Source organism: Myodes glareolus, chromosome 5, assembly GCF_982192425.1.
Source record: "Myodes glareolus chromosome 5, mMyoGla1.1, whole genome shotgun sequence".
Lineage (NCBI taxonomy): Eukaryota > Metazoa > Chordata > Mammalia > Rodentia > Cricetidae > Myodes > Myodes glareolus.
The window spans coordinates 6919970-6941538 of NC_142030.1; the positions used below are offsets into that span (position 1 = coordinate 6919970).

At 41.1% G+C, this 21569-nt stretch overlaps 1 protein-coding gene across 1 annotated transcript in view; it reads right to left on the minus strand.

Annotated features, from left to right (window-relative positions):
- The window catches only part of Ush2a (usherin), a 683507-nt gene that overhangs the window by 532900 nt on the left and 129038 nt on the right, over window positions 1-21569 (minus strand). The window contains 7 exon segments of the mRNA XM_087905997.1: window positions 939-1122; window positions 14958-15070; window positions 15072-15130; window positions 15133-15462; window positions 15464-15600; window positions 19189-19275; window positions 19278-19384. Of these exon segments, the coding sequence (XP_087762123.1) occupies window positions 939-1122; window positions 14958-15070; window positions 15072-15130; window positions 15133-15462; window positions 15464-15600; window positions 19189-19275; window positions 19278-19384 (1017 nt within the window).

Sequence of the window (21569 nt, forward strand, 5' to 3'; positions counted from 1 at the left end):
ATCCATACTTGTCTAGATCTTTCCTCCCCCGTGTCTTCTACACTCCAGACGACCACTAATATCACTAGATTCACCATTTTAAGTGACCCCAGTGTCTTCTAATACTGCAGGCTTGGTCTCACTTGTCTCCTTCTACTCCTCCCCAGTTGATGCTAACTCTTCAATCTACCTTCTGACCCAGACACTCCAATCCAGAGCTAGCCAGACATCCTGCAGAGTGACAAATGACATGACATTCTCTCTAGGCAGGTTTGAGTCCTGGAATAATCTGGTGTCGGAAGGGTGAAAAGTGTAAATGGGGAAAGAAAAAGAGCAGGATTTTTCCCACCAAAATCAGCCTTGACCATTCAAGGGTGAAGATTATGACAGACTGAAGAGAATAGTGTCTTTCATTAAAAATAATGCTGGGGCAGGGGAGAGAGTCCCAGGATTAAGTGTTTACTGTGCAAATATCAGGGCTTGAATCTGAGGATCAGAACCTCCACACAAAAGATAGGCATGGTGGCACACAGTTCCAGTTCCAGGTAGGTACCTAGAACAGCCTAGACTAACAGACAAGTTCCAAGACAATTGGAGAACCTTTACTATAAAGGCAAGCTCCTTGGAGCAATAATCAAGGCTGACTCTAGCTTTCAGCTGCATGAACACACACACACACACACACACACACACACACAGTGGAAACAAGACAATGCAGATGTCTCTCAGTCATTGAGAAGAGTTTGCGGTGATACTAAAAGTATCAAGGGGTTCAGAAGGACAGAATGGAGTGGTAACTACTATGTTTAGTAGGTAAGATGTCAAAAAATCAAAAATATACTTACCAAGAGAACATTTTTTATAGAAGTTATTGTTTGAAAACTGCCAAAGTTCTTGCTGATAAGGAAAACCAAAGGTAAAAAATCGATGTTTTGCTATCTATACATATAAAGATTTACCTTTTAGTCTCAGGATCAAATCCAAAGTAACAGTCTCGACCGTGGTGGTATGTCTTCCCAGTGGCTGAGGGATCATGGCAAGGGCACTGCCCAGTGACACTGTTGCAGACGGGGCTCACTGTTCCAACCGTGTGGCACAAGCGTATCAGGTAGCCAGTGGCATGGCCTCGAGAAATGCAAAATCCTAGAAATAAGAAAGAAAAATGTTCTCACTTTTGGTTCAGTCTTTTCAAAAAAGTGTTTTGACATCTTTCAAAGCCCAAAGACTCTCAAGGGACTCCTGGGTCTTACTGTAATAGTGGTTCAAACTCTTCTTAATGAGTATATTAATTACTACTAAAAACAACCACCCAGTCATCAACCTGAAAATTTAGTATAGAGGGCTAAGCATGTTGCTCAGTGGTTAATTAAGGATGTTCGCTGCTTCTATAGAAAGCCTGGATTCAGTGCCAAGCACTCACAAGCAACTCACAACCATCTCAGACCAGATCCAGCAGATCTGAAACCCTATTCTGACTTCTCTGGGCATCAGACCCCTGCATAATGTATATACAAACATGAAGGCAAAACATTCATGCACATTTAAAATTAATTAATTCACAACTAAAAATAATTTAAGTGTGCTTGAGTGAATTTTCAACTACAACCTGGTCCTCCTCTATTTAAGCCCAAATAGTTAGCATGTAGGCATGAAATACCCTACATACCAGAGAGATATTTGTGAAGAAAGTCAGATAAAATGCAGGGCTTCCAGTTAAAAATTGAATTCAAAAATCATTTCACAGCAAAAGTATGTACTATTTGTTCATACAAAATGGTTTTTCTTTGAAATTCAAACATAGTCATACCAAATATTGTTAAAATTCTCAACCCTTAAACTGTCTACCTCACACATGATCTACACCTTGTTAATCACCAAGACCTACTTCCAGTGTCTCCAAAGGATTTTACATCTTCAACTGTGTCCCGCCCCCCAGCTTCCTGTGGAGGCCGCCACCAGCTTTTCCACAGTATGCGGCAGGAACCAGTGTTGTCGAAGGGTATTCACACACATGAGTTCATTTAGATGTTCTTATGTCCTCCATGTAGATTAGAAAAGTGAATCTTAGGAAGGCTGACAAACCCCCCCTCAAATGCTGAACTAATGAATGAACACAAGCCAGCTTCACACACAGCCTGCCCAACTCCACAAGTCACTTTACCCACTGCCAAGCCCTGACCCTCCTGTCCATCTCCTCCTCCCAGTGTCGCTTGGACAACCTTCCTGAAAGGAGATTTTTAATGTCTCTTTCCTCTGTTTCCAAATTAGTTTATGGGTTATTTCCTTCAAGAGAAATATCAAGACTAAACCAAATTTGTACCATGACTTTCCACCCCTGTGGTCAAGCTTTTCCTACCTCTTTAGCATCAGCTCCCAACAAGAGCATCTCAGAGTTGCTATTTTCTCTTCTTGACCCTTGGAGTCCTTTTTGTGATGGGGTTGCTATGTCCATGGCAACAGTTTCTACCCACCTGCTCCATGCCATGAACCAATGTCTCTAGGCCAATTCAGGCATGCCTCTGACAGCTTCACTGCATCCTGCTGATTCCCACCAGTGCTCAGAACCAGATAATTAATCTAATTTCCATCAGACTGTCACCTTCATCATGGCCAGAACCTCATCTACATAAGTCGCCATTCCCTCTACTAACCATAGTAGGCCTTCATAAACACTGATGAGGATATAAAAATGGATGCAAGGAGTTCCACAAGTACTACACTCAGAAAATATGAATGGGCGCACACACACACACACACACACACACACAGCTTAACATTTTAGTTTTATTCCATAATCCACATCCTTTTCTTATATCAAAAGCAAAGGAAAAACATGTAGGACTCACAACCACATTGGAGTTCTTTAAAGTCTTCTGGGCCAAGAAGATGGACGACAATAACGACAAAGTCAGAAGGGCTTTAGACATTCAAGTGGTGGAGCAAACATGTGGAACATAGCAGTTTTGGTATAGTGTGATGTACATACATGTGTATGCTCATGTGCACATATTTACTGTGACATGCACACAAGCACATACAAAATGCTACCAGGAATTCAGCTGCAGCCACATGGAGAGGCATCACAGAAACCAGCTGTCGAATACAGTTGTGGAAGATGAATGTTATGATTCTGAAGTTTTGGGATGTATTAGTCTCAGGGAAGAGGAGAAACAGAAAGACAAAGCCAGCCCTTCCCATGTTGTCTGTTCTACTGGGAAAAACAAGGATAACTGGGGAGGTTCACTTGAGGATTTAGTTAACCAGAAGCCAACATCTAAAGTCACAAAATTTGCTTGTTTTCCTTGTCCTAGGTCCTAGCTATGCTCTTAGTGTGGAAGCTCAAAACTGTGAGCCTATTGCTACCTTGTCTGAAGGTCAGAGAGTTTGAGGTTGCTCAAAGTTGTTGAGAGCAAGAGTGGCTATACACCCTGACCTAGGTTGTGGTTACTTGGTATTTTGGATATTAAGAGGGCCCACACAGATAGATCTACTCCACTTTGACCTAAGGTCACAGAATTCAAGCATGCTTCTGCTCCTTCTTTTGAATTAGGAGGTTTGACCTAGAGAGTAGCTGCTGCAGGATACTTGGTCTATAGGGTGGGTTCACTACCTAAACAATAGACTGCTTTTCTCAAGAATTAATGACTTGATTTCTCAAGTATTGAAGCATATAACTGTTCTAGTTGTCCTTTGTATCATGTTAAAGCAGTCTTTTGTCTTCTTCCCCTTTCTGTAGTGGGGTATAAAAGTGTATGGAAAAGTAAATGCAGCAGATTTCAGTATTCACTGTAACTCCCCCCTCCATAGTCTTTGTGATTCTTTCTTATTTCTGTTCTTCCTACCCAATTTTCTAATCCTCATACCCCTACTGGTAAGTGGTGTACTTGTCGAAACTGGTTCCCAACATCTTAGATAGCTCTAAAAGCAGGAAAAAAAACTGTGTTCAGAAAGAGTGAAAGTAATAGATTGAAAGATCTAGAACATCCAGGTGTTGGCACAGACAACATCATTTTTAGTCAGCCCTCCTTGTCAGCCACGTTCAGAGAGTCCGGTTTGATCACATGCTCCATCAGTCCCAGTCCAACTGGCCTTGGTGAGCTCCTATTAGATCGTTCCCACCATCACAGTGGGTGGGCGCACCCCTCGCGGTCCTGACTTCCTTGCTCATGTTCTCTCTCTTTCTTCTCCTCATAAGAATCTTGGGAGCTCAGTTCAGTGCTCCAATGTGGGTCTCTGTCTCTATCTCTATCCATCGTGACTGACAAGGAGGTCTGACTGAGAAGCCAAGGACAATGGCACTGGGTCTTGATTCTACTGCATGTACTGGCTTTGTGAGAACCTAGTCTGTTTGGATGCTCATCTTCCTAGAACTGGATGGAGGGGAGGACCTTGGACTTCCCACAGGGTAAGGAACCCTGACTGCTCTTTGAACTGGAGAGGGAGAGGGAGGGGGAGGGGGAATGAAGGGAGGAGAAAAGAAATGGGAGGAGGGGAGGAGGTGAAAAATTTTAATCATAATAAAAAACCTGAAAAAACATCCTTTTTATATTAATTTATAGTCATATGACACGATTTATTTCTCTTTCTTGGTCCTTATATCCACTTGTAGGAAACAAGCCACATCATCTAATGCTTGTTTGGCTACCTTGATCATCATATGATCCAAGTCACAGATCCCAAAGGCTTTGGTAGCTGAGGAAGGAAAGTACCTGGCTTCTTAAATTCCTGAGGCTGGTATCAGGGGCACGAAGAGTTCTCCAATTTGTATGAATTACCCATTAGCATAGATACTTAGAAGTAATTTGGACTTACTGTAATAGCTTTGAGTCACAGAGAATTCTCAGTTAATTAGGGATCAGTTTTGCAAGAAATGATTTCTTAGCTAAGTCTGGATATACAAATAGGGGTGCATTTTGGTATGTAAGACTGCATAGTTCAGATTTTGGAGAGTGAGGAACCACAGAGAAAATTATTAGAAATGTAAGCCAAAGACAACAGTCATGAAATAAAGTACAAGAAAGCACTCGTATCAGGGGATGCTGCCAGGTGGGGGCTTCCAGGGAGCAGCCATGGTGGACTTTGCTGGGAGGTGAACTCTCCTATTCTCCAGGGCTTGATTATAAAGGTTAATGCCACCAGTACTTTAGTTGTCCTATTTTTAAGCAGTTCAATTAGAATGACGCAGGGAACTTCCTGCTCACAGCCTGCTTGTCGTCTCACCTGAAAGTGCCTAATTCTAGACCATTACTTCTCAGTTGATGGCTCCCAACTATAGAAAACAACACTTCCCTTCCTGTTCTGCTTAAACTTCCACTCCCGAGTGTGGCTTAATGATAACTGACCTTAATTTCTTCTTCAACTCAATGCATCTCTGATCTCAAGCCGTTAGCTCAGCTTCATGGCGCAGACCTTTACATTTGCATCGTTTTACCTGATATTCCTGAGATGGCGTTCTCTCACAGATGTCTTTATACTGCCTTAAACACAGCCGACAGGCCAAGGAGCTAGCTTTGTTTTATGTGGAGCTGAGAGTTCGCAGGCACAAAACAGCCTGGTAAGACATAACATTTCCTGTCTTATTTCAGGCAACTCTCGGTCCTGAGCAAGGCAAACCTCAGAGAGAAGTCAACGTGTCGTCTTCCAGCGCAAGGACAGTGGACCTCATACCACAACACTACTATACCTGAAAGGGCCTTGCAGAACCCACAGAGTCTGCAATATTAGCAAGACCGAGGGGAGCATCTCCTGTCGTGGCTATTTGAGCAGCAAAGCACCTGTCCTGAGCATAAACGAGAGCCTATTTCCCAGCAATATCCCTCCTGGGGACCATGAACAACTAGGCTTTGCTAAGGTCCTGAAATGGGAGAAAGAAAACAAACTTAACCTCTGGGCCATGTTCAGAAAAGGAGGGCAGCGCTCGGCTCAGCACTCATAATAGGCCATTAGGAGACTATCCTCTGCACCTTAAACCATGGACACGATGATGTTCATGAAAGGAACCCATGTCAGGAAGGGCTCAACAATCAGGGTGTGTGGATACAGTGCCAACGGCGGCGATTTTCAAATCAGGATACTAAAGTTTCCCTTCATTTTGGTGCTTTTAATAAAAAAATAATGCTAACAGTATTTGCCATACTTTTGATCCAATGTTCATGGAAACACAAACATAACCCTACTCATCCTATTGTCATTAAGGCAATTAGTGCTCTCATTAAATTAGGTATGGTACAAATGCTCCGCATTTAGTTCTTCTTTTGGTAACTGTTCGCTCCTCTGCTACTTGGCCAGCTGTTGTATATTCTTAAAATCCAGCTCAGATCTTTTCTATTAAATCTTTATGTCCCATCCTTCAAGATTCCCCCAGTCTCTTCTATATTAAATGTTCCTTGTACTTACACAAACCAGATTCTCCTAGTTGAAGCACAAGGACTTTGTATATTTGTGATTGTGTCTCTTAAAGGAGCTCCGGACCTGGCACATAGTGCCATATTAAATAGATGTGCCAACTGACAAAACAAATACAGCAATAAAGTGGGTAGATAGCTCAGTGGACAGATGGGTCGATGGTTGGATAGATCTCTGTAGTCTCTTAAAGTATGAAATGATTTCCTCCCCTATGAGAGGGAAAATGGTCAGTGTGAATCTGTGAGTTCAAAGAGTGACTTGCCAGAATAGTGCAGACTAACAGGGAATGCAGAAGGGGGTGGGTAAGAATCAGCATAATGCATTGAAAATGTAACTCTCAACAAATCATCTGATTTGTTGGGGGAGGTGGTGTATGCTGTGAATGTTTTATTGCTATTGGTTAATAAAGAAGCTGCTTTCAGCCGATTGCTTAACAGAGTAAAGCCAAGTAGGAAATCCAAGCAGAGATGTAGAGAGAGAGTAGGCAGAGTCAAGGAAATGCCATGTAGCCACCAAAGGAGACAGATGCCGGAACCTTGCTGGTTAACTATGAGTCTTGTGGTAAAATATAAAATAATAAAAATGGGTTAATTTAAGATATGAGAGCCAGCTAGTGATTGGCCAAGCAATGCTGTAATTAATATAATTTCTGGTGATTATTTCAAGTCTGAGCGGCTAGGAAACAAATGGTCCGGGAATGAGCAAGAAGTCTCTGTCTACAAATGTGTCGAACAAGAGATGGGAAATGTCAGCCCTCAATAAAATCTCTTGCTTTTAGAACAAAGGGAGTGGTAGAAGCCAATACCCCAAGATTTCTGCTGAACTCCATTGTTTTACCAAAGCTCAACTTCCTTACCCATGTGAGTATCTTGGAAGGCTCTTGGAAGCTCACTTACTTTTTGTGTCCCCTTTCCTCCTTTTAAAGTCAGCATCTCACTAAATAGCCCTAGCTGGCAAGGTACTTACTATGTGGACCAGGCTAGTCCTGAACTCACAGAGAACTTCCTACCTCTGCCTTCACAGTGCTGGGATTAAAGGTGTGCACCATCATGCCTAGCCATAGCACATTTTCTAAGCATCAAATACAAAATTAATAAAAAATACAAATACTGAAATATCTGATAAAATCTTGGGGATTATAATGATTTCACATGCATATATATTTATATAGATATTGCCATAACCCAAGGAAACTTTTATATTCTGTTTTCATTCTACTACATTTCAGTATTTATCAGATGCACAGTTCCAAGCATCCTCCCTGGGCCACAGAGACCTTCTATAAATTCTTCCAACTTAGCGTATGCAGATAACCCCATTCCTAGAGCCTGCTGCTGGGGTCTTTGTTGTCCGCTCACCCAGGCAGTCCATGACAGTGTTCTTTTCTTTTTCATGCCTATTACTTGGATTTTTCCACAACAAATGAGATTTCCCAGTACCCTAAGGAACAAGCCAGAACCACGTGTTGAGGGGACATTGAAGATGGGAGAAGGTTACAGATATTTGCAACTATATGTATCTTAAAGCAGCCTCAAGTGATTATTTAATGAATATTTAAGACAATTTATTTTTTTTAATGTCCTATAGTTTGAGGGCATGCATTCTGGAGTCAGATTCTCGGGGATTTGTAAATGCCTCTTCTATTGTTAGATTCTACTCCCTTTGCCTAACCAGGAGGGGAGCGAATGCAACCCCCATCATAGAAACATTAGGCACATGACACAGGACTTCACAGAAAGCTCCCAGGCAGAGCTGGGTACTCCGTAGGTACCCCACAATTATTTTATACTATCATTATTGAAACTGTTAGTATGGAGTTTCCCCAGAAATAAGATTTTTCTTCCTACACTGAAGTTGAAATAAGGATTTCCCTCTTCCCTCCTGCCACATATTCCAAAGCAAGCAGTCCAGAGTCTCCAGGGGAAGACTATTTCCTGGCAATCGGTCCTGGAAGTGATGCCTACCCTGAGACTAAGTTCTTGCTGGGGAAAAACGCATTAACTTCCGAAGGTTTTGTTGTTGTTTGTTTTCACTAAGATCTGGGTGCGATCGGATCTCAACGCCTACGGATGCTCCAACTATGCCTAGAACATCAACCACCTGATTTCCATCAGCAGAGTCTTCATAAGATTCTAGTTTATGAGCCCATCACTTAGCCAAAGGATATGCTTCCTAATGAAACAGGATACTTTGTTTTACTCTCTAATAGTCTATGTGACTTATAAAATAAGAGGCAGAAGCAAGTACTGAAGAAAGCATGAAGCATTGTTCTATTAGGACCCAACATGTCACGAGAAGCCGTTTCCTTTATAAATTAGGCTTTATTGTATTTCAGAGCTGCCAGCGCCCTCAATAAACCCTCCCTGCCTCTGGTTCTCAAGGACAAGGGAGGGTCACTAGCCCAGGATGGCTTGACATCATCCCCTGCCTTTCTCGGTCTGGCCTCTGATTAAGCACAGCTGCTGAATGGTACGAGGTCATCCAGAGCTGGAGAAAAAAAAAATAAAAAGCCAGGGGAAACATATTTAGTGCCGTATTTATTAGTGTGGGTCTGTGTACGTTCATCTTTATACACACACTACAAATAATTTTAAATTAAAGCATTTTAAAAATACTTAATGGAGGTTAAGCAGCATTTTTAACCTCTGCTCAAGTTATTGAATGGCGTATTAAAACCAATGTGGCTCTAACGTACCTTCCAGTGCACATTGCTGTGTTAACAAATTGCCTATAAATTTCAGCTGAATTAAGCCCATTCCTTGTACGTTCGCACTAAGGTTAGGTTAATAATACATGAGATTTCATTACACAAACCTTCCTCAATGATGCTTTTTAAGAAAGTGGGGCAGGAATCTACGTGGTACCCTCTAGCATGGGCCAATTTATACTTCTAGTCACGGGAGAGAAACAGGCATGGTCCTCAGGCTTCTGAGTGTGTGTGTGTGTGTGTGTGTGTGTGTGTGTGTGTGTCCCCAGCTGAGCTTCTCCCTCTGTGTCCTATTGCTAGCAAGAATCCATGTGCACTCATGCCCTATGATATGGGACCTTGGACTCACAACTGTTCAGAAGGAAGTAGGAGAACCCAGAGATAGCTGTGGTATAACATGTCTACTTCAGAGAAGGGTTGTGTTCTCCAATCAAGTTTCACTGTAAGAGGCAGAAACCAAACCAAACCAAACCAAAGATCAAAGTGGAAATTCTGAAGGCAGAAGATGGCAAAACTGACAATCACCCCACTTATACTGGGCCCCGTTTTATGCTGTGCATGTGTGAATATTGGCGTCTTGTTTTGTTTCAAAAATGTGCCTGATTTGAGCTACCACTCCTCCTTGCAGATCGGAAAATGATCATCTTGAAGTATAAGGACATTTCCACAGGACTTGGCTGTTCCCATGGCTAAAAATAAGCAAAGGCAACTGAGATATTTTTATACATAATTACTCATTCAATAAATATTTATGGATCACCATTTATGGAGGTTCTGTACCATAGGCCCGAGCGAAAGCAGTGAGCGATAGTGCAGAGCCACAGTGAGGTTAGTGACTAGAGAGACACTAATGCAGTCAGAGAGACTCTGGAGGCCGCAGGCCAGGCAGCCATGGAAGCCCACCAACCTTGTGCTTCCCTATGCTGGAAAGCTAGCGGAGGGTGGGTTGACACTACCTGGCTGGCTTTGGGTATTACCCGTCTATGAGATGGGAGTCCTTGAAGATCAATAGAGAATGGGGAGTTGGGGATTTTGCTTGCATAGTACAGGAAAAATTGGCTTAGACCACAGAGGAGTAAGTGGGAGCGGAAAAGTGGTCAAAATCTAGATACGCTGTGAGGCCAAGCCCTCAGGACTGCTCACGGTAGAGGAGTTGGGAGATCTGGGAGAAAGGGGAATCAAGCCTTATTAAAATGATTTGACATGACAAGATTACAACCCAGAAAATGCAGGGCAGCACTGCCATTTAAACATGGTAGATTGAGCAATCTTGCCTTTCCAAAAATCCCCCCAAATGAAATCATTTTCTCTAAAATGGAAGAGCAGTCAATAATAGACATCTAAGAGGAAAAATATAAAGATCACCAGTAGAAAGTACACAATACATATATTGATCAAGTTTGTATAAACCCAGAAAAAAAACATATGGGATTCAAAGCTTCAAAAATCTCTCCAGAAGCTGGTGCTCTCATATTTGAGGAGAAGACTGGAACAGTTTGGTGTGGAAGTTAAAGCCAAGAGAGATAATTTTATATCTCAACTTGGCCACCCTTGGTGTACACTTATCTGGTCAAATACCACGTATAAATATTGCAGTGAATCTATTTAGTATGTTTCTATAGAACAAAATAATACTCATACATAGACAAGAATGGCTCATTGAGCATCCAGAATTATTAAACAAATAGTAGACCAGCCTGAACATTCCAAAGCCAAATAAACAAAAAGGAGAGAAACTTCTAGATAGATGGGGAAGACAAAAATATAACAGGATAGCCAAGCCAATAGAATGCTATTTTTATGAAAACTATTTTAAGTACTAGTAAAATTTCATATATCTCCCTTTAGTTGGATGTTTTCAAGTGCTAAAGACTGCGCCAGGAACACAAACTACAATTATTCCTCTCTGTATTCTTCCAGGAGCGGCTAGAGCATGTGTTCTAACATTTATACAGTTAAAGAGAGACAAGCAAAGACAGAGACTTATGAAAACCAGGGCCCAACCCAGGGCAGGTGCAAAGGTGAGTAGTGGAATCCAGCTGTGGGGAAGGACTGGGTAAGTCCAAGCATCCGGACCAATGAAACCTGGAATCTCTAGGGGAACACAAAGTGTGTGGTCAACTTTTAGAATGGAAAAATGGGCCAACGTCTTGTCCCAGAGTCATAAAAATGCCTAAGCAATTTCTGGAAGATGATACAAAGACAAATAGCTTTTTCAAGAAAAGAAGTATAATGTGTGGGTAGATGGCTAGTTCAATAGTAGATCTAAGGGTTCCACAGCAGCCAGTTCTCAATACAGACAGGGCAGAGGAAAAGAAATGCCAAGGAGCTTTATGAAGAACTCAGTACTCATGGACTGGTCAAATAAAGTTTCTAAGTTCAAAATCAGTTGAGTCTCAGGGGTAAAGACATTTACTGCCAAGCCTGATGACCTGAGCCCATCGCCAGGACTGTGACACAGGAGAGGACCAATTCCCGATAGTGTCCTATGGCCTACAGACATCCATATAAGTGTAGGCATGCAAACCCGTGCGTGCGCGTGTGCGTTCACACACACACACACACAAATATAATTAAAAATAGAATAGTAAGGTAAAACAATAGATGGACAATATTAAAAAAAATAAATTTAAAACATTCAAAAAGGATTCAAAGCCACAGGATAGTCGTGTGTGGTGGAGCTCGGCAGAGGGCTTTGGGGACAACTTAACTTTTAAATCACAAGCCTTTACATTTTATTTGGTTTATAAATTTATGCCTGTGGAGATCTTGATAAACATAAAATTAAATTTAAAAAGGAAGGTATTGAAATATTACTCTCCACCTTTGCCTTCCCCAAACCTGCCCCGGGTCTCTATTCTCCCCGAAGGTCTGTCTGTTTAAGGTTTAACTGATATTGGTTGCTTATCTTAAAGAGTCTAACTCCTTTTGCTCTTTACCTAAATAGAGATGTCACAAAACTCCATCCATAAGGGTGGGGCTGTTGCCATCCCCTTTACAGGAGAGTAGGATGGCAGGCATTGTTACCATAATGAAAATATAATGATCATACTAAAAGCATGTTATGTTTGGCTTACTCCATGCCTGTTTCACTTCTTAGAATTTCAGTGTCTTTGGGACAAGGGTTAACTGATTCAACCCACACAGGTACAAAGACAGACCAATGCTTTACACACCAAGGATGCTTGGGCAAGAGTTTGCAAGTTGGAGACTGAGAAATAATCAGGAGCTGTGTAATAACAAGAGCAACTGCCTGGGCTGTTCTTGGAATCAGGCACTTGTAATCTTAAATAGGGAAAACTGGAAATAGAAAAAAGAGCTAAAAGAAAATGGCAGACTCCGCTGTTCCTCCCCACACGGCAGCCTTGGCTCCCACGGCCATCTCCCATCAGTGGGTTTACATGCACTGTACAGACATGCCTCTCTGGTTTTTCATCCTGAGACTTTTAAACATATGGAGCAGCTGGTGACACCGAGGAAGAGTGGGAAATATGCATGTTCCACTTGACAACCACCACAGACTCTCAAGCATAGACCAGAGAATGCGACAGCCCTGAAGCTCTGCGGCTCATTGTGATCAAGTGGACATTATGCATGCGTTTTCCACCTCTCGTCCCATCGACTTACACTCAATGAAAGCTCTCCTCGGCGTGCAAATACAGTTGTGTTTGGTTAGTCTGAGATGTCCACAATGCCCACATTAGAAGTCCCAGTAGAGGAAGGATTTATCAGTGCAAGTGACTGCACTGTTGGAGGGGTGTCACAGTTCCATCTCAGTGTTTCTCATCACAGGTCGGTATCTCCAGAGGAACACCGTGATGAGACCTTGTTCTAGGGAGCGCATACGAGACATGAGCCCATAGATGAGAGCACTATGACATATCTGGAAAAAACAAAACTAAGACAAAATTTTGTTCATGTATTCCCACAGTGCCCCACTCACCTTTGTCATCTTTGGGCAATGATTTCAATTTTGTTAATGAACAGAACTGTGGCAAAAGAGGTAAGTTCATTCTTGCTGGAGGGATTTCCTCAAGAGGTTAGCAAACGGGCTAGCAACCAGCTTTGTTATTTGCTAATTGTCTGTACCAATGTCTTCCTTATATTTTTGAAAACAGAGGATCATTGTTTAATACAAGCAAAGACATGTACACAAATTCTTTTGGGAAGTCTTTCTATGGCTTGCTCTCTGTGACATGCACACAGACTCTCTTTGGGAGGTCTCTCTTCTGTGGACATGCAAAGCAGTCCTGACCAAAGGACCATGAAGAGAAAGAAGCAGCAATAGGCACCATTCATATATTCACTTAGAAATAATTCTGCCTATCACTGCCTGGAAACGGGTGACTGCATGAAAACCAGAGTTGCCTATTGTAGACGGCAGATGGTGGCCACTTCAAGTGCTGACATCTCTGGCCATGCTAAATTAGCTCAGGGGCAGACATCCTGTCAAAATGAAGCAAATTAGACTCCCCCACTTTGGAACTATAAAAGAGAGGTGACTTGTAAGTCCGTCTACCTAACTGGGCATAGACTCATAAGCAACATCAGGAACACATGGTGGCATAGTATCCATGGAAGGAGAAGAGTGGAGTACAGGCCCTCCTGGGGCAGGGAGAAGAGAGGAGAAGAAGAATATTCTAGTCCTTTGTGGGGGGATGGGAATTTCGTTTTATTCAGTTTTACTGCAGCATAGTTTCTTAAAGTAACATTTTCTACATTTACTTATGCATTTCAACGAGCTTTGATAAACTGGTAACTATATAGCTGCTCACACAACCAAAATTTAAGTTGTATCAGTTTATCTGAACCTCTACTGGGGTCCCTTTCCAGTCAGTCACCTTCCACAAAGCCCCCTAATCTTAATTTTGGTCTTAAAATGTTGTTTTGTCTTACTTTCATGTACATGGGACCATAAATTAAGCAGCTTTATTAATCTTGTTTCTCTACCCTAGCCCAACTTTTTACAGGAAGTCACATAAGAACAAGAAGCTCTATTCGTATCCTATGTCCTTTTCTTCCCCATATCATGTCCTCCCCGACCTTCTCTCGAATGCATGGTGTCACTTTAATGGGTAGGCAAGTGTCCCCGGTGATGACATGGTGGGACTCACACATTGGGATGGCTAACAGCTGTCCCCCTGGACCCGAAGCTAGCTTAATAGGAGGGAGCTCATGCCTGTTACTGTAAACCTAGCCAACGACCCATAATGAGAGTGCCATAGACCCTGGAGAAGAGCCAATGCCTGTCGTTTTCCCAAATCAATATAGCGTTCAGCTGTACTGTAACTACTCATACTTAAAGTGATCAATTTATTATAAAGTATTACTTCAATTAAACTTAGAAAAAAGTAAAGGTCTTTACTCTCATCAGAAAACAATTGGAAAGATAGGTTTCTATACGATGAGATCAGGATTTACCTATCCTATTATATAACGACATTTAAAAATAATCCTGGATGTGTCCTTATGATAGCAGAGTATACGTCCCTTTTCTGCATAATATCTTTCCAGTCAACTTCATTTAGAAATTTGGTTCATCGTTTAGATATTTGATAATTGTATGGATAATTAGGTCAAATTCCCTTCTTTTTTAGAAAAAAAATTACCCCTATTCTCAATCGTTTATCTTTTAATTTTTTAAAAATGCACCCATGTGAAGGTAAGAAATGCTTGGGTCTGGAAGTAGCTCCCACTCCCCCACAAACAGCAATTGCACACACAAGACAGTCTCAAGCAGGTCAAACAGCTCTGTTAGGAGGCTGTACGCACAATGATGCTGCTGGAGGTACACTCTCTAGAAGCTGCACCCAGAAACAAAGGGGTCCCCTGTAGTCACTGCACTGAAAAGGAGCTGGTCTCCTACCTGGCTGACACTGTTCACACCTTCTTCCTCGCCAATGAGGCCGACATAGGCACTGGCCACTGACGGGGTCACAAATGCTCCCAGGTATTGTCCCCAAGGAGTCGCGCTCACACCTGGCGCCCTTGAAGATGGCCCATCGTCAGATTGAACCTGTGAGGCTCACACTGGTGGCAGTAGTAACTGGTGTTACTACTGCTTTGCTAGGACATGGTCCCGTTGATTTGTCACGCGACAGAGAGCTATCTACTGTCCCAGTCTTTTCACAGTTGCAAGGCAAAAGGAGGAAGGAATCTTTCTGTGGTAGACTGAAGCTCCCCTCCACACACTGATTGCACTGTCTCCCTCCAGCGTTGGACTTACAGATGCACTGTCCTGTCTCGGCATCACAGATGGTCCCAACTTGGGAGCCAGTCAGGTTACAGTCACAGGCCTTACAAGCGCTGCTGGCCAACCCGTAAAAGTTTTCTCGGCAAGTGTCACACTTAAGTCCTTTGGCTTCTTTTTTTGCATGCACACTGCCCAGGAAGTGGATCGCACAGCTAGTTCGCTGAGCCATGGAGGTCACACTGGCAGGGCTCACATCCATCATCATCAATACTCTGGAGAAGTTTAAATCCAAAATTGCAGCGATCGCATCTAAGCCCTGCAAACAAAACACATTTGAAAGGGTTTGGGAGTTAGGATGGCACCAGGGATGATGGCTCAAGGTTAACCTTTAACACAGATCCAAAACATAAAGAGGACCATTCTGGGACAGCCATCGAGGCCAAACGCTACCGAAATAATAAGTCAGCTCTCACATGGGGCTTGTAAGCAGTGTGCTATGAATAATATCATTGCTAATCAATGCAACAAAAAATGCAGAATAGACACATTGTTTCTGTTGCATGCATGGGAAACTCTTTCCTACTTCCACAAATTTCAAAACTATTTTACTTAAAATAGACTTTGACATATAAAAGTCACATGGCACGTGAGTTACTTTTCTGAAACTCAAAATTGCCTGGAGAGAGCTAGTAAGATTTTTCTAGGAGGGTAAGCAAAGTATAAAATACCAGCTAGGCAAAATAAACAGGTTCTAGAATTGAGTTCTCTATCCCCATGACTGGAATTACAATGGTGAGCTGTGTTAACATGTATACTTCAATGCTGGTAAGGGGATCAATCTCACTATTTTCACTACAAATATGTTAAGCGTATAGGGAGTAATACACCAATTAGCCTCAAACAATTCTTTCACAAATTGTCCACAAACCATAACTCCATGTTGCATCCCAATTGATATACTGGATTTGTATTTACTACTGCACCTTTAAAAGCTGGGGGAGAAGAAAAAACTAAAACACTGGTCTGAAAACTGTCTTTGTTCACTGGTACATGCACCCTTACTTCAGCGGCTACACATTAAATAACTGACATAAATACAATGTATCCAATTTTTATTTTAATCCTCTGTGTACACTACATTTTATCATTTTCAATTAATATAAATTACACTTGCCTTGGCTCATATGGCCAGCACACTGCTTGTCAAATCATATGATTCAAAACACACCTGTTCGGGCATGATGTAAACTCAGAGCTTTATGTTATTTCTTTTGAGAGGGGCACGTACATGGGTTGTACAAATGGAGAAAAATGTTTTGTCACCTAAACTTAAACCTCTGACAACTTAGGTTAGTCTCAACAAGGACATTGCCAAGAATAGGAATTTTAAAAAAATCAACAGTGATGTTTAGATGCAAATCCCTTCCCTTTAGACAGACTTCATATATCCATGAATGTAACTACCTGACTACATGGCATTGAATCAATTGAGACATCTATTTCAAACTATAATTGTATAATTGTAATAAAAAATTAGTCCTAAAATAAGAGTCAAATACATACTCAGGCACTGATATGGAGAAAAGAAGCCCTAAGCTGCAAGAAAATGCATAATATGTATGTATATGGACAAAAATTCATTCAAACTCCAGGAAAAGGCGAGTTCTTTAACAATGATGAATGACTCACCTAAGGCATACCATTTAATTTCAATAAGGAAAATAAAAAAGGACCACGATTGCTGCAAATTTTAAAAATAACTGTATTGTTAACAAGAATTATGACTCATTTTGAACTATTAAAATCGGTCTACATGGATTCATATCAGATCAGTTTTAAAAATATGCACAGTGCTTATTTGAATATGCCATACATATTCCTGACAGGTAATCTATTCCTAACGATACTCACGGAGGCCTACAGGGCATCACACTCGGAGCTAACAAGTGCGGGCGAGTTAGCACACTTGGCATTTAATTCACATTCTTCTCCCTTTTTATTCTAGATGAATGACCTACTTTAATAAAATTATTGGTGGTAATGTATTTTACTGGTGATAGAATCATTAGTAAGATTTAACAGTTTTGTTAACTCAAACAGTTTGCCTTCTGAAACATATACAGCACACCCTTGTGTTTTCAGGGGGTCTGTTTGTTCCTATTAACGAGGTAATCTTCAACAAGGATGGTTGCTAATCCTATTAGGAAAATATATATTCACGTCAAGTGCATGTTTTTATTAAAAGTATTTCACTTGCAGAGATTACTCAAGAAATCATTATTTATAATATTGTTAAAGCGAGGATTTAATCTTCACAAAATACATATTTATATTTTCCTGCAGACTCACAGCATCCAATAAAACGAGCAAATGACAATAGTAAGTGGCACCCATCATGATACATTTTAGGTAATTAAATTTTTTTTCTTTTCCAAGCTGCAGGATCTAACTAATACAGAAAAGGTGTTACTAGAAGAGAGAAGCCCCCACTCCGTCATGCGTAAAGACCTGGGTTCAACTTGTCTCTGTATCTTGAATTTAATACCCAGAAACGAAGAAAGGCACGCGGAACGAATTCTTCACACAACTCCTCCATACGTCAGCAGGGGTTTCTTTCTCAAAGTTAGTGCTTATATAGTTGTCATAAATAAAGGTGGGAACAATGTTACACATCCTAACATCATCTTTCCTTAAATCAGGGACAGCTTATGTGATGTCATCAGACCTGTCCATCATCCTTTAATTAGATTAATTAAAATGTGTGTCTACCACAGCTGTGGAGTTCTGTATATGAGCGAGCAATACAAATTGGGATTATTACAAAATATAGACATAATTCAGAATTGCATGTAAGCACATACATATATATATATATAAATGTATACATGTGCATGCATATGTGTGCTTGCGTGTGTGCATGCGCATGTGTGGTGCAGAGATCATTGCCAGGTACATTTATTATTCTGAGGTTCAGGTCAGTGTTAGTATAACCACACAGGACTTGGAGTCTTGGGTGACAATAGAAAGGCCAAGGTCTTTTTTAAACTTCTTGCAGGAACCAGGACATGCTCAGTTAGAACACAGAGTGCACTTCATCAGAAAACTTCCCTAATATTCCCATACATCAAAATTTCAAAGTGCATTATGTACGTGGTGCGTTTTGGGCACTTGATAAATTTTGTCCTTATGTGGCGGTAGTTCCCCTCAAAAATGCTGGATGTAATAAATTGCTATAATCAAATCTAATTTCTGAAAAATACCTGTGGGAGTAACAAACAAAAAAGCATGTCTTGTATAAAAAAATGATAAATAACACCAAAGCTCACTGTTTATTATAATCAGCTTGGTACAGAATTACAAAATTAAAATTATGTGACCCTTTATAAGTAACTCTAGCAATAAACATGATGTGTGGAATTATATTGACTTGCTTTGCATTTCATAGGGACAGTTCAAAGAAATATAATAGAAAAAATGGAAAGATTTATCACAAAGTACCCTTTAGCACAGAATGTTTTGAAAAAAATCCATTTATTTTAGTCTATTAAAAGTAGCAGGGAAATGATTTGCTTAGAACTCATTAAGTGTAAAACATTTTGAAAAAGTGCTAATTTTCTAAAAGAAACATCTATGCAGCAGGCAAATTATATTTTTCTATGACTTATTAGTTGAGTCCGTGTAACTAATGCATCTACTGAATAAGGAAACTTCTAAAGGGTTGATTAAACTAAGCTTCAAACTACAGTTTGATACAATTATTAATTGAGTCATTTTTAGACAGTCAATTTCATCCAAACTGGTTTTCCCCAGCCTTGAGCAAGAGAACCTGTTTTACCCTTCAGTCAAGCAATCAAATAGAGGCTGGGAGCAGAGATGTGACTATAAACTCGTGCCTCACACATACCAATCACGTGCACTTGGCACAAGCTCTGGCCTGAATTTTGGTGACAGGTAATGTCTCCATCCACAGTCCCGGAGGGATTGCAGTTTCAGGGTGGCAGCCGTCAGGATCCAATGCCTGCAGGTCCAAGAATTCATCCTGGCGTTGAAGGCGCTGTCTCCCAGGCACATGTCCCTTCCAATCACACTGGCCTCCAATCTACAGGAGATGCAACATTTTGTAGAATGATGAACATAGCTATTTTTAGATAATTTCCTCATTAGATACAAGACAGGAAGGGAAGGTGAAAAAAATCTTGAAATGTTAAACAGACAAGAAGGCAATCAGGTTGTGCCCCTCATGACAGAAAACACGGGGAGTTTCGGCAGGGAGATAATGGGAGGCTGTGGGTGGAAATAGGCCCGTGGGAGTCAGGTGTATATGACTAAAGGGGAAATGGGGAATTAGGCATTTAAGTACTATATAAAGAAATCAGAATATAGACATGCGAGTCCTGGAAATAGAAAAGAGTCAGCAGCTAATTTAATCTCCACCGCCCCAGCTTGCGGTCTCACCCTGTTCTTTTACTATCTAGTTGGTCCAAATCTGTTTTGAGCATTTAGGTGTTTAAATTAAGGGGGGAAAAACTCCCCATGATGAAACAGTCCCATTAAGTGTGAATGTTATTGATGTCCTTTGCAGCACAGCCCTGAAGACTCACCATGATAGACATCTTTATCCGTTCCTCTTTGAGGAATACTTCAATGCTTGCTCACTTCTTTGTGGTATCATTTCGCAGGAAGTATGTCGTAGGTCGCTAATATTATTGTCAGTTATGCACGTGGTTTCAAATATCCGGGACAGGGCTTTAGATTAAAGATTTAAAAGCATCATTGTTGCCCCATCTTCCTTCCTCTGAGAACAGAGGTCTTATTGGAATCACCATTTCGAGATAAGACAAGAAAACTGATGTGCAAATATCTAAGTTGTAAAAAGTATAAACTTTTGAGTTGTGGGTGACAGACTCCAATATCTAAGAGAGTGAGCATAGGAATATGGTCAGGCCCTTAGAGAATGCTACCTCATACCTGGTTGTACTTCACAGCTGCCTGCTTACTTAGCCTCCCAGAAAGTATGAAGGATATGCCTTTTCCTGCAAACACAACCATCACCTCTTGGTATGCATGTATCGCACCTAGGCACGAAATGCAAAGGTCCCCTGGTCGCCTAAGTTTCCTATTGCCATCTTTTCAAGAATATCACTCAGTAACTGAGGCCTGACTTCTTGCTGGTGCTTCATATGTGTGGACTCTTCTCTCCAAACAGGAAGCAAGTACCCCAGAAGCCTGGACACACGCTGTGTGTCTGTCAAATAATAATCCCACACACACACTCCTGTGAATCAAGAATATCCTTTCAAAGACAAAGAGCAAAAGGGAATGGCAGAGGTAGACAAATGTCTCTTGTGTCCAAACTTTATCTCTTGCATACATTTTTAAGTGTTTAATTTAAATGTCTTCTCACTACCAATTAGAGTTTCAGCCACTCTGAGGTGGTCAGGAGCATGTGAAGACCTGGGATCTACACACTAAATGTTCACTACTGTGGGCTTTCTCTCTTCTCTTGCGCTACCCACAAATCATGTTTGCCTTTATCGTCACACATAACTATCATCCCCTTTGCACACAATATTCCCCCCAAATCTAAATTCCTGTCTTGAGTTTTATCAAAGCATTTTGTCAACAAAAATAATGCCCTCCATGTGAGCCAGTCTGGTGCAAATTCTGACGATAATTATTTTCATGTCATTGATTTTTTTTAAAAAAAGTTTGTATAATACATGCAAATTAAAATTCTACAACATTGGCCATACCTTAACAGGTAGTTTGAAAAGAAAATGGCAGAAGGCTTTATAATTATATAAAAACATCAACATGACTCAGTTACTTCAAACTGAGCTGAAAATACAGGTTTTTTCCCAAGCATTTCATTTGCAGATGCATTTTAACAGTAAGGTACCATAAACCTACTTACTGTCTCAGATCAATCTCTCCCATTCTCATGTTAAAAAAGAGTCTGTCTTCCCCTTTAAAAAATGCTTCTAAGCCAAGCATGCTGGTGGCTTATACCTGAAATCTCAGCATTTGGAAAACTAAATTAGAATTGGCACAAATTAGGAGTCAGGCTAAGTGACATAGCCGATTGGATGGCAGCCAAGTTACACGGAACAATCCTGACTTAAGCTAACACTTTCAAACAGATACTGTTTCCAAGAAAATCTACTTTTAAGCTCAGGTATTGATTCTCTTTAGCGAACATGTTAACATGCTCTATACTGGGGCTTGAACACGTATGTAAATCTGGGAATCTGTGCTCTCATGTTGGACTTGAGGCTCTGAGCTTGC